Below are 11,291 nucleotides of genomic sequence, written 5' to 3' on the forward strand. Positions count from 1 at the left end.
TTTGATCTCAGTTGGGGTCTCCCCAGAGAGTTAATTCTAATGACTGACCTGTGAGACAAGTGCCTCTTGCATTGCCACATCACTGGGGCTGCCCCTTGGCCGGTTTCAAATCCATAGGATCATCTTGAGCAGGACTTACCATGACAAGCCCCTTCTTGTTCTGCAGCAGGGTGAGTGTGAGCCCGTAGACCTCCACGGACACCAGCTTGGTGACAGACACTTTCCCATTGCCCCAGGGCACATTCTCCGCCTTCACAGCAAAGGACATCAGGTTCCCGGTGTTGGTGCAGGTCTTGGCCAGGATGTAGGTGCAGGTGCCTTGGAAATCGAAGGCGACTCCATCGAAGGAGAGGTAGTGGGGGTCTCCGGCTGCGGAGCATGTTGCGGATCCGACAGGCTGGCATTTCCGGATGCCATTCACCAGCTTGCACTCCTCATAAGGGCGGCAGGTCAACCCCTTACACACCACGTCTCCGCTGGCCTGGCACACACACTGCTCCTGGCACGTTGGGTGGAAGGTCTCCCCAGCCTTATAATACAATCCCAGGTAGACACATCCACACTGGGATATAGGGACGCACTCATCACCGCTGAGCACAAAGCCCTCATCACACACGCAGCCTTCCCAGCACTGGGCCGAGCACTGAACTGGGGCGTAGAGGCTGCTGCAGGTCGACTGGCAGCCCCGGGCACAGACCTCGTAGTGGCTGTTTTGGGCACAGGAGAGACCTGCCATTGAAACAACAAGACGTTAGCATCCCATAAAAGAAAACTAGATGGATTCTGAACTATGTAACAATGCCAGGGCTGGAGAAGGGAGCCTGATGACAGCCCTGGAGAATGGAGTCTGTTGGGTGCAGTATGGGAAGCTGCCAGGCAAGCTTCCTTCATACTGTGCCTTGCCAGTATGTTGTTGCAGGACCCCTTGTCAGAGGAGAGTTCAGTCTCCATGGCCCCTTCAGCTCTTGGCCTTTTCTGACACTGGCAACTCAGGGGTATTTAGTTCCAGTTATTACCATGAGCTCTGTGACAGGCTCATTTGTACAGTAAGGACCTGCATGAGATTCACATGCTTATGAAATACAGGCCCCATATCCCATTCCCTGAACAACCCACACTGAGTCAACTTCTCGACCCCAGGCAGGGCCTGGATTGGAATTCGCACCCTTCAGGCAACAGGCCCTGAATTCCAATTCCCTGCCCCTGAGCCAGTCAGGTCCCCTGTCTTGGGGTGAGATCAGAGCTGGTGCCCCCTAGAGGGGAAAAGCCCCATATCATCTCCCATGCCCATCCTGACCTGGCCAGTCCCCCAACCCTGGGGCTGGATCAGAGCCTGCACCCCCTAGGGCAGAAACATCTCATATCCCCTTCCCTGAACACCAACCAACTTGTCTTTCCCTTGAGCAAAGACCCTGTTTTCTTTCCCTCGTACATTAACTTTCATCCCAGAAGATGGTCCCAAGCTGCTTCCACTTACTGCAGAAGGAGTTGGTCCTCCAGGCATATATAGTTACCCCGGTGGCCTGGCAGGCTGCAGTATAGCTGGTGATAAGCTGGCATATCACGGCTTGTTGGCCTTTGAATAAGCAATAATCGTACACGCAGTCTTGGAAGTAGCCCTCAGGGTCGACTTTGCTGTGACACTCTCGGAAGGGGCCACTCTTGTCTAGGAGGATCCCACACTCCCCATTCATTCCTCTTTGGCGTCTCTCAATAGCTGCTAGATCTGAGCACTCATCCTTGGCAACCTCCACACAGCCGGGGATATCCTTCACCTTCCAGCTCTGCCCAAAGGCCGTTGGGTTTGGGGCCAATGTGCCGCCCCTCGTGGTCAACTCATCTCCCTTGTCCCCGTTGAAGTTCCCACAGAGACCGCACACGGCTCCAGCGTAGGTGCTTGGAGCAGTGACAGTGATCCAGCCCTGCCAGTCAAAGGTGACGGTGAGACCGAAGTCAGTCTGGATCACTGCTTCCTGCCCCCTCCGATATATGGAGATCTTGCTGTTGTTGGTGCTATATGGTAGGTTGATCAGCACGCTGTTCACCTGGGACCAATGCCAAAGGATCAGTAAGAATGGTCTGACACTGAGCAAGCAACTTTGAACCTGCAGAACCCCGGCCCTCTAAAGAACTTTACAGGTAGAGCTGGTTGAAAACAAAACCCAAATGGTGAATTTTGATTTCATTTTCATTCTCTTCATTTTTTATTTTCCTTTTTTAAAAAACTCTTTTTAACTATGTTTCCATTTGGAGATTAAGTAGTTTTTGAAAATGAAATTTTATTGATTCCAAAATCAAACATTTTCAATTTGGGAACGTTTTGTCAGCAGGGTGACTGATTAAATTTGCCAATACAAACCTCCTCCCAAATGAAGCGCAATGCACAATCACCGATGACTGCAGATAGAAGAATACGAGATAGGGGTACAATGACAAAATGCCAAAGAAAGAAAGTTATGGCAACTAAACACAAAAAGAGAAGAAACACAGAAAGGCTGACAAATGAACATAGAAAAGGAAGAAAGCTAATGAATCTGAGGAGAAATAACTTGCAAAAGCTGGTCAGAATTCTCCATCAGAATGATTTTTACAGCAGAAAATGCAGTCAGAAAATTTTGATTTCCTGAAAAAAAAATCTATTTTCCTGACAAGAAAACCCAAATGAAATATTCATTTTGGGTCAATTCGACCTGAACTGGAATATTTCATTTTTTAACTGCCCCACAATGTTTCATTTTGAGTCAATTAAAAAGAAATTAGCTTCTTTTCCCTATTGTACATTGCTTTATGGGAGTTGTAGTTCTAGTCCCCATTCTCTCCTATGGGCTGGACTCCCTGGAGGACTACAACTCCCTGTAATAGATTTCCGCTCCTTGGAGCATCATGGGTATCACGACTCTAGTTGTATTATGGGTGATATAGTCCCCAAGGAGAAAATGGTGTCAAGAACTACAGCTCCTATCAGGCAATAGGGAAATACAATTTAATCTTGAAATGTGGCTCAACAAGTTGGATCAGAACATTTCTGTTTGAGTTGCTTGAAATATTTCATTCACTTGAACATATTAAAATGTAATATTTTGACATTTCAACTTTTTACCCCATTTTGGGATGAAAACACAATTTGGAAATATCTAAACTTCCTCTGTGGTTCACAGTCCACATTTCACTCAGCTCCACTTGCCATGCAGACATACACGGAGAAGGCCTTATTTGTATAGTAGCAATGCCAAAAGTAAGGTTTGGCTGATTATCTACATGAAATTACATCTGAGCTGGGGAAACTGAACAGGATTGCCAAATGTGCCATTTTCAACCGGAAAGTCCAGTCGAAAAGTGGACATGCCGGCCACCTGCAGGAGCAGCGCGGAGCCAGGGCAGGCAGCGAGCCTGCTTTAGCCTTGCTGAGCCACCAACCGGGAGCCACCCGAGGTAAGTGCCACCTGGCTGGAGAGCACATCCCGAACCCCCTGCCCCAGGTCAGAACCCCCTCCTGCACCCTAACTCCCTCCCAGACCCTGCACACCAACCCCCTGCCCCAGGTCGGAACCCTCTCCCACACCCAAACACCCTCCCAGAGCCCGCACCCCCTCCCACACGCTAATGCCCTACCCCAGCCCTGAGCCCCCTCCCGCATTCCAAACCCCTCATCACCAGCCCCACCCCACAGCCCACACCCCCAACTGGAGCCCTCAGCCCCCCCCCGCACCCCAACCCCCTGCCCCAGCCCAGAGTGCCCTCCTGCACCCTGAACCCCTCATTTCTGGCCCTACCCCAGAACCCTCACCCCTAGCTGTTGCCCTCACCCCCTCCCGCATCCCTACCCCCTGCCCCAGCCCAGTGAAAGTGAGTGAGCGTAGGGGAGAACAAGTGACGGAGGGAGGGGGTTGGAGTGAGTGGGGGCAGGCCTCAGAGAAGAGACGAGGCAGGGCTCAGGGAAGGAGCAGGACAGGGGGCAGGGCAAGGGTGTTCAGTTTTGTGCAATTAGAAAGTTGGTAACCCAATTGGAAGGGCTCGAGCGGGCAAGGAAGGGGGCTGCTGGGCAGGCAGCGCAGAGGGAGGTGGGAGGCTGCCGTGCAGGAGGGCTGCCTCCTAGTTCAGTGGAGCTGCTCCTTGGTGGCTACAGAGCTCTTCTGACCTGCACTACCAGGCAGCCTGCTGGAGGTGGGGTTGGCAAGTCCTTTGGGGCTGCTCACCCTGGAGTTGAGGGGGGAGAGCAGTGAGTGACAAGGGGAGGCGGGAAAGAGGAGCAAATGGGGGACGGCGCCTCGGGGGAAGAGATGGGGAAAAGGGTCCAGTTTTCAGAAATAAGAAGGTTGGCAACCCTAGAACTGAGAGGGAGGCAGATGTGGGCATGTCCTAGCTGGATGCAGCTCCAGACAACTCCAAATTCTAGCTGGGAGAATAACGGGTTTTTCAGTTCGGTGGCAATTCCAAAAACAAAAACCAAAAAAAAAAAAAAAAAAAAAATCACATTGAACCAAAATGAAAGGTTCCAAAATTTTCAGTGAATGAAAAAGCAAATGGGGGGAGGGAGGGTGATGGGATGGGACTAAACTTTCCATTTGACCCAAAACAAAATGTTTTGGTTGAATTTCAAGCAGGTCTTGTGTTTAATTTTATTTCTAAAACTATCATAAAGGAAAATTTGAAATTAAAAGTCATTTTGAACTGAATTTATGTTTTAAAATGTCAAAATGGAACATTTGATTGTTTGGATTTATTTTTTTTAGGGTTCTTTCCAGTTGAAACAATTTGGTGAAACTGACACAATCTCACAAAGTGTTTTTGTTTCGCCAAACCTGCACTTTTTACCAAAAAAGTTTTGGTATGAAAACCGTTAGCCACCTCAAGTCCAAAATATACATTGGCAATTTCAGTGTGTGTTAAAAATGTGGTTGAATTAAACATCTAATCACAGTGTCCTGGGTAAAAGAAAAGGTAAAATGAGTGAACTTAGGAAAGAAGAAAAGAAGGATGACTGACCACAGGAAAGAAAGAAAGTTTCGGTGGCTAAACATGGCAAAGGAAGACACTTCTGATGACTGACCAGGAAAGGATAGAAAGGTTTGATAAACTCACCATGACTCTGCCAGGGTTTTCCCTGCTGATCACAATGTCGACCTCATAGACTTTGACCTGCACAACTTTGGTGAAGGACACAACTTGGCTGCCCCGATGGTCATTCTGAACTAGGACCTGGAAATCCACCAGGTCCTGGCTTTTGATGCACATCCCGGCGAACTGATACAGGCAGGTGCCCTGGAAGTCAAACTTCTTCCCGTCAAAGCTGATGTAGTGAGGATCCCCCGAAGCGGAGCAGGTTCCGTAGCTGCTAGGGTAGCAGTTCCGGATGCCATTCTCTACCCGGCACTGCTCCCCAGTCCTGCACCCTGTGGCCTGGCAGCTCACTTGCCTGGTTTGGGGGTCACAGAGGCACCGTCTGGTGCAGGCACCATCCCCCCAGAATTGCTCTCCGGGAGCATACAGACGCCCCTGGAACTCGCACCCACATCCAGCCTTGGGGATGCATTTTCCAGCATCCAGCACGAAGCCCTCATTGCACTGGCAGGTCTCCACGCAGGGCGAAGAGCAGTTGTTAGGGGCCGCTTGGTCATTGCAGGTGGCAGGACATGCAGAGCCGCAAGCCTTATACTGGCTGTTCTCTGGGCAGGGCAGAGCTGTCAAAAGAACAGGACACCGAGGTCACTGGGAACATTGCTCCCTGTAGCATTAAACAGTTTGGCACAGGTCTGAGGAGGCCCAGCTGGAAATTCTGCATCATAGCAGCCCCTAATGATACTCCTGAACCTAGAGTGAGCTCTGACCCATAGACCTAGAGATGTTACAGCCCCCATCACTTTCAGTCCATGGCTTTGTCCAGTTTACCTTTAAAAGACTGAAGTAATGGGGCTCCCACCCATCTACTGGAGAAGATAATTCTGTAGGCTGATAGACTTCATCATTTCCCCTTTGCTGCGTCTTGTCCCATTACTGTTAGATATACCCACTGGGAGTACCTTGAACATTTCCCCTACCCACTTCCTCACTCTTCAGATCCTGAGAGGGTTGTCTCATCCACTGCTTATGGTGAGTCTACACGAGAAAGGGTATGCTAGTATACCTATACCAGCAAACTCCCCTAGTCGGGATACTGCTTATACCAGCAAAAGAGTTTTTATGCTGATATAGCTCATACCAGTTCCCCGAATGAATTAAGCTATAATGGCAAAAGGTCTTTGCTGGGTCCTCTGTCCAGCTGTGGTCATCCATGTTGAAGAAAGATCAAATCAGACTAGGGTAGGTGTAGCGAAGGGCTAGTAGGATGATATGGGGAATGGAGGGCCTATTTTACGAGAGTAGACTAAAAGAGCTTCGCTTATTTAATATAGCAAAGGAAAGGATTAGGTGCTGACTCTATGGGAGCTCCGGGGCTGGAGCATCCAGGGGAAAAAAATAGTGGGTGCTCAGCACCCACCGGCAGCCCCATCGATCAGCTCCTCCCCCTCCACCCAGTGCCTCCCGCCCGCCGGTGATCAGCTCTTCAGCGGCATGCAGGAGGTGCTGTGGAGGAGGGGGAGAAACAGGGGCAGAAAGAGGCAGGGCAGGGTGGAGGTTTGGGGGAAGGGGCGGAGTGGGGGCAGGGCCTGGGGTGGAGACGGGGGTCAAGAACCTCCGGGGAACTCAGGAAGTCGGTGCCTATGATGTGATTGCTCTCCATAAATACATCGAGGGAGAAAAGGTATTTTAACGAAAGGACAACATCGGCACAAGAACAAAGGAGGCTAAACTGGCCATGAGTCAGTTTGCACTTGAAATTAGAAGGTTTCTTACCATCAGAGCAGAGTGAAGTTCTGGAACAGATTTGCAATAGGAGCAGTTGGGTAAAGGAACTAACTAATTTGAAGATGGAGCTTGATAAAATTATGAACAGGATTGTATGACGGGATGGCTGCAACAGGAGGGACTGAACGCAATGATCCAAGAGGTCCCTTCCAGTCCTATGTTTGCCAGTGTAATTGCGTCTACTCTAGGTTTTTTTGCCAGTATAAAAATGTCACAAAGAATCACAGTCCTAACTGCCATTATTATACTGGCAAATGTTTCAGGCATAGACCTGGCCTGAGTCATCAGTTAGCCAAGCTATGCACAGGCACACCTTTGACTGTTTCCTTCTTATTCACTCCCCCCGCTTCTTTACATTATTTGCATTGGCCATTTTTCAAATTCCCCCAACAGCCAAGGGTGAGGCCAGAACCTCTGCTGAAATCAAAGAAATCATGCTGATTTCCACCAGGGAAATAGTTTATAGGTGCCTAACAAACAGCACAAGTATTAAAAGAAGACAGAGATTCAAAAGAAGCCAACTGGGGACCACTGAGGTTTGATACAGAGAGATCAATTCTCATTGTGATGTTCCAAAGCCCCTTAAACATCTATCTGTGCAGTCCTACCACATCCATGATATCTCAGAGTCGCCATGATATTTACACTTAGTTTTACAAATCACTTTAGACCTCTTGGGGGACCTGTTTCCATTTTGCCATTGGCTTCAAACTCTGCTACTAAAACCTGCTGCCTTTAGCTCATGAGCCAGCATCTCTTTGTCACCCTGGGTATACTCACAGCACCCTGTGGATATCCTCCACTCGGAGATGGCCACCCCCTCTCTCCGGCAGGCATCAGCATAGGTTGTCAGCGCCCAGCACAGCATCTCCTTGCGGCCATCGTTCATGCACAAGTCATAGACGCAGTTGTCCAGGTAAATTTTGGGGTCGATCACGGAGTGGCACCGGCTGAAGGGGCCACTCCCCTCTTTGGTGATCCAGCCGCAGAAGGGCTCAGCTTTGAACCTGCCGACCAGCTCTGGGGAGCAGCTCTTGCATTCCCCGTGGCAGTCGTCCCAGCAGAACCTGTCCCCATCCTCCACCTTCCAGCTCTTCCCGAACTCAACGGGGCTGGCAGCTAGTGCCCCCGTGGGGGTGGCAAAGTCGTCCCCAGGTTCCCCGTTGTAGTTGCCACACAGGCCGCACACGCTCTCCGAGAAGCTGCTGGAGATCTTCACCACCAGGTAGCTCTTCCAGTCATAGGAGACTCTCAGGGAAAAGTCAGTCTCAATGACCACAGAACCTCCACTCTGATACACCTTCAGCTTCCCCTCGAGCAGAGAGATGGGAAGGCGGGAGCGCTGATCATTCACCTGGGAAAGGAACCACAAGAAACAGACATTGTTTTGGGTGCATTACCCAAAGGAATCTGGCACAGTGAAGGACTTACTGGCCCTGCACTGAGGTTGCTATGTGCCACTGCACTACAAATAATAAATAATAATAGGTTGAGATTTGCAAGGTTAGCTAGGGGATTTAGCCACACAACTCCCATTAATTGCAATGTAGTTACATACCCAAGTCATCCTTGGAAATCTCAGACACAGATTTTTCTATATAAAGCCACCATGTAGCTTGTCATGCTCTGCTGAAGACAGAGGTAGAGAGTTACGTGAGCAGAATTATGAGAGGGAAGGGATCCCAGAGCTGGGATAGTAAAGCTGTATGTATATGGGGCTGTGGGGGTAGCCTAGGGCTGGGATAGTGTGGGGGGAGGAGACTCGGGGGCTGGATTGATGACCATCAGCTGATCTGTGTGTATTTGGGGAGCCCAGGGCTGGAGTTGCTGGGGGACTGTGAGTTGAGATTGAGAGGCACTGGCACCACTTTGTGTGAGGAGAGCCCAGAGCCGGAGTAGCAGGGGGCTGTGGGTCAGGACTGAGGGGCACTGGCAGATATGAAGGGGAAGGGGGGAAGGAGAAGTAGAGATGAAGGGGAAGGGAGGCTGGAATAGCAGTGAGTCATTGTTCAGATCTAAAGTAGAAGTGTGAATCTCTATAGTAAAACTTTCCAGCAGCTGCCTCTAGCAAATGCGATTTTATGTTAGCATTACCAAATCTATCCTTAAAACATAAGCAGAAAACAAAGTATCTATCTATTCATATTGCTCTCTTACCCTCACAAATCCAGTCTCATCTCTGACCACTGAGACAGTGACATTATAGACTTCAACCGTCACATAACCAACATAGGAAACACGCGTGTTGCCCCTGTTGTCGTTCTTGGCCTTGACACTGAACGACGGGAGAGTTGAGTCTGAGCCACAGGTCTTGGCGATGGTGTAGGTGCAGGTGCCCATGAAGTCAAAATTCCGCCCATCGAAGGTGTGATAATGTGGGTCTCCCTGAGCCCAGCAGGTGGATTCTGACTCAGCCACACACTCCGGGCGGCCATCTACAATCTGACACGTCTCTTTCTTCCTGCATTGAACAGTGCTGCAGTACAGGGTCGGGTTACCTAGAAAGATTCAACCAGCCAGTTATACAAGAACTCACGTATGCCATGTACTGGCAGGATGATTTGTTTGTTTGCACTGCATTTTTCAGCCACTAGGTATCTCTGTGCAGGGTGAGGGGGCCTTGTAACAAAGGAGGCAAAGCTGGATCTCAAGCAGTGTACAGCCTCTTTGTGTATATTTGTTGTCATTTCCCATCCTATGCAGTTCTTGGGGGGTGGAGTGTTGCCTGGATATTAAACACACACAAAAATTACTTATTGCCTGGGAATTATAGAAACACAAAAATTACTTACTGCGTGCACAAAGGCCAGCCGAGCCATATCCACTGCGCACCCTCCCTCCAAAGCTCAGCAGACCGAAGGGAGAGGTCGGGTGCTGTATGGAAAGGGTACTAATCTTTGTGCCGAAGTTGTACTCTCCCCAAGAATACTCCGTGCCGGGGATCTGCCTCCACTGGACATTTCCTATGGCTCTCTGATCAGAGATGATCCTGCTGGACTCTGAGCTCTTGACTATGATCAGCACATGGTTCTCAAAATCCTTCACCCCATCAATGTGGTAGGATTGGCAGTAGTTCGTGACGGGTGGGATGTTGATGAGGAACGGGTCATATGTGGATTTCCCATTTTTAGAACCAGTGAAGAAGAGAAGAACCTGGATGCCGGCACTAGCAGAGATGTAAAGTGGGTGAGAGACTCGGACTTCAAATTCAACAACCTGCCCGGCCAATATGTTGCGGGAAGCTCGTGTGGGCCCTGACTGATAGTCAATGCGCGTGTTTTGGGAGGCGACGATGTACGCAATGTCATACTTGTTCTGGAAGGACAGAGGAGGGACGATGTATGTGCTGCCCCAGCTGGAGACGGGCAGGAGCTGCTCGAAAGCGTGATCACAAACGGTGTTTTGTTCAGCACAGCTGTGCCCAGTCAAGACGGCCACATGTTCCCGAGACTCGATTTTGGTGCCAGATAAATCTGCAGCACTTTGCAGTTGCAAGGCTTGGTAGGGAGCGAGGGCAACAGTGAGTTTGCTCCCAGCAGCATACATCCACCGGTTGAACATTACAGCCCCTTTCAAGTAAATATCAACTGTAGTGGGAGCCTGCCCTGCTACGACAGCAAACTCTTTGTAGCTGCCTCCATATTTGCCAGGGGGAGTCACAACGTAATATACAGTACCCAACTTCTCAATGGGATACACTACAGTGGTATCGATGGAATTGGGCTTTGAGTTAACTGACAGGACAGAGATGTCTTTGTCAGCCTGAATCAGGATGGTGCTATCAAATGTTTGGCTCCCAAACATCTCTACCGAGGCTGGGATCTGCACGGTCACTGTCTGTCCTTCTCCAACAGGCGTCACTTTCCGGAACGTACCCTTGTTCACCGTCACAGTAACCGTAGTGGAGGCATGGTAACCAGTGATGAACAGCTTGCAATCTGCTCTGACATTTTGGACATAGTTTTGCATGAAGACCGTAATGAATTCTTTCCCACGGAAACTTGCTCTGCAAAGACCTGAAAGTAACAGATTGTGGGTTAAGAAAGAAGATCAGAAACTCCACACCAAATCACAGCTGGGAAAAGAACCCAAGTGTCCCAACTTCCAGATTCACTGCTCTAAGCAAGAGATACTAGTCACCCACCCGCGGTGGGAATAGAACTCTGGAGTCCTGATTCCTAGGCCCTCTTAGTTCAACCCTAAATCCCACTTTCCTTCCAGATTTAAAAGTAGAAATGAGAAGTCCTGATTCCCAGATGCTTCTGCTTTAACCATTAGACTATCACTCTCCTCCTGGAAAAGGGAGAACATGGAAAAGAAGATCTATCATGAAGAAGAGCAAATACAAGGATCTAATAAAGGTAGAAGAAGGTTAAATGTGAAAAACGAAGAAAGCAAATCAACCATTGCAGAGATGCCTGAATTTGAAAAACAAGAACCACTGA

At 49.4% G+C, this 11,291-nt stretch overlaps 1 protein-coding gene across 1 annotated transcript in view; it reads right to left on the reverse strand.

Moving 5' to 3' along the window:
- The window catches only part of LOC112104440 (IgGFc-binding protein-like), a 30,472-nt gene extending 19,657 nt beyond the window's left edge, over positions 1-10,815 (reverse strand). Inside the window, exons 1-6 of the mRNA XM_029913115.1 lie at positions 9,639-10,815; positions 9,004-9,344; positions 7,627-8,200; positions 5,083-5,681; positions 1,478-2,045; positions 140-729 (exon numbers count right to left, since the gene is read on the reverse strand). Coding sequence (XP_029768975.1) covers positions 140-729; positions 1,478-2,045; positions 5,083-5,681; positions 7,627-8,200; positions 9,004-9,344; positions 9,639-10,815 — 3,849 coding nt within the window. The remainder of the gene's footprint in view (positions 1-139; positions 730-1,477; positions 2,046-5,082; positions 5,682-7,626; positions 8,201-9,003; positions 9,345-9,638) is intronic.
- Positions 10,816-11,291: the final 476 nt, after the last annotated feature.

This window comes from Terrapene carolina, unplaced genomic scaffold, assembly GCF_002925995.2.
Source record: "Terrapene carolina triunguis isolate 2854851 unplaced genomic scaffold, T_m_triunguis-2.0 Scaffold461, whole genome shotgun sequence".
Lineage (NCBI taxonomy): Eukaryota > Metazoa > Chordata > Testudines > Emydidae > Terrapene > Terrapene triunguis.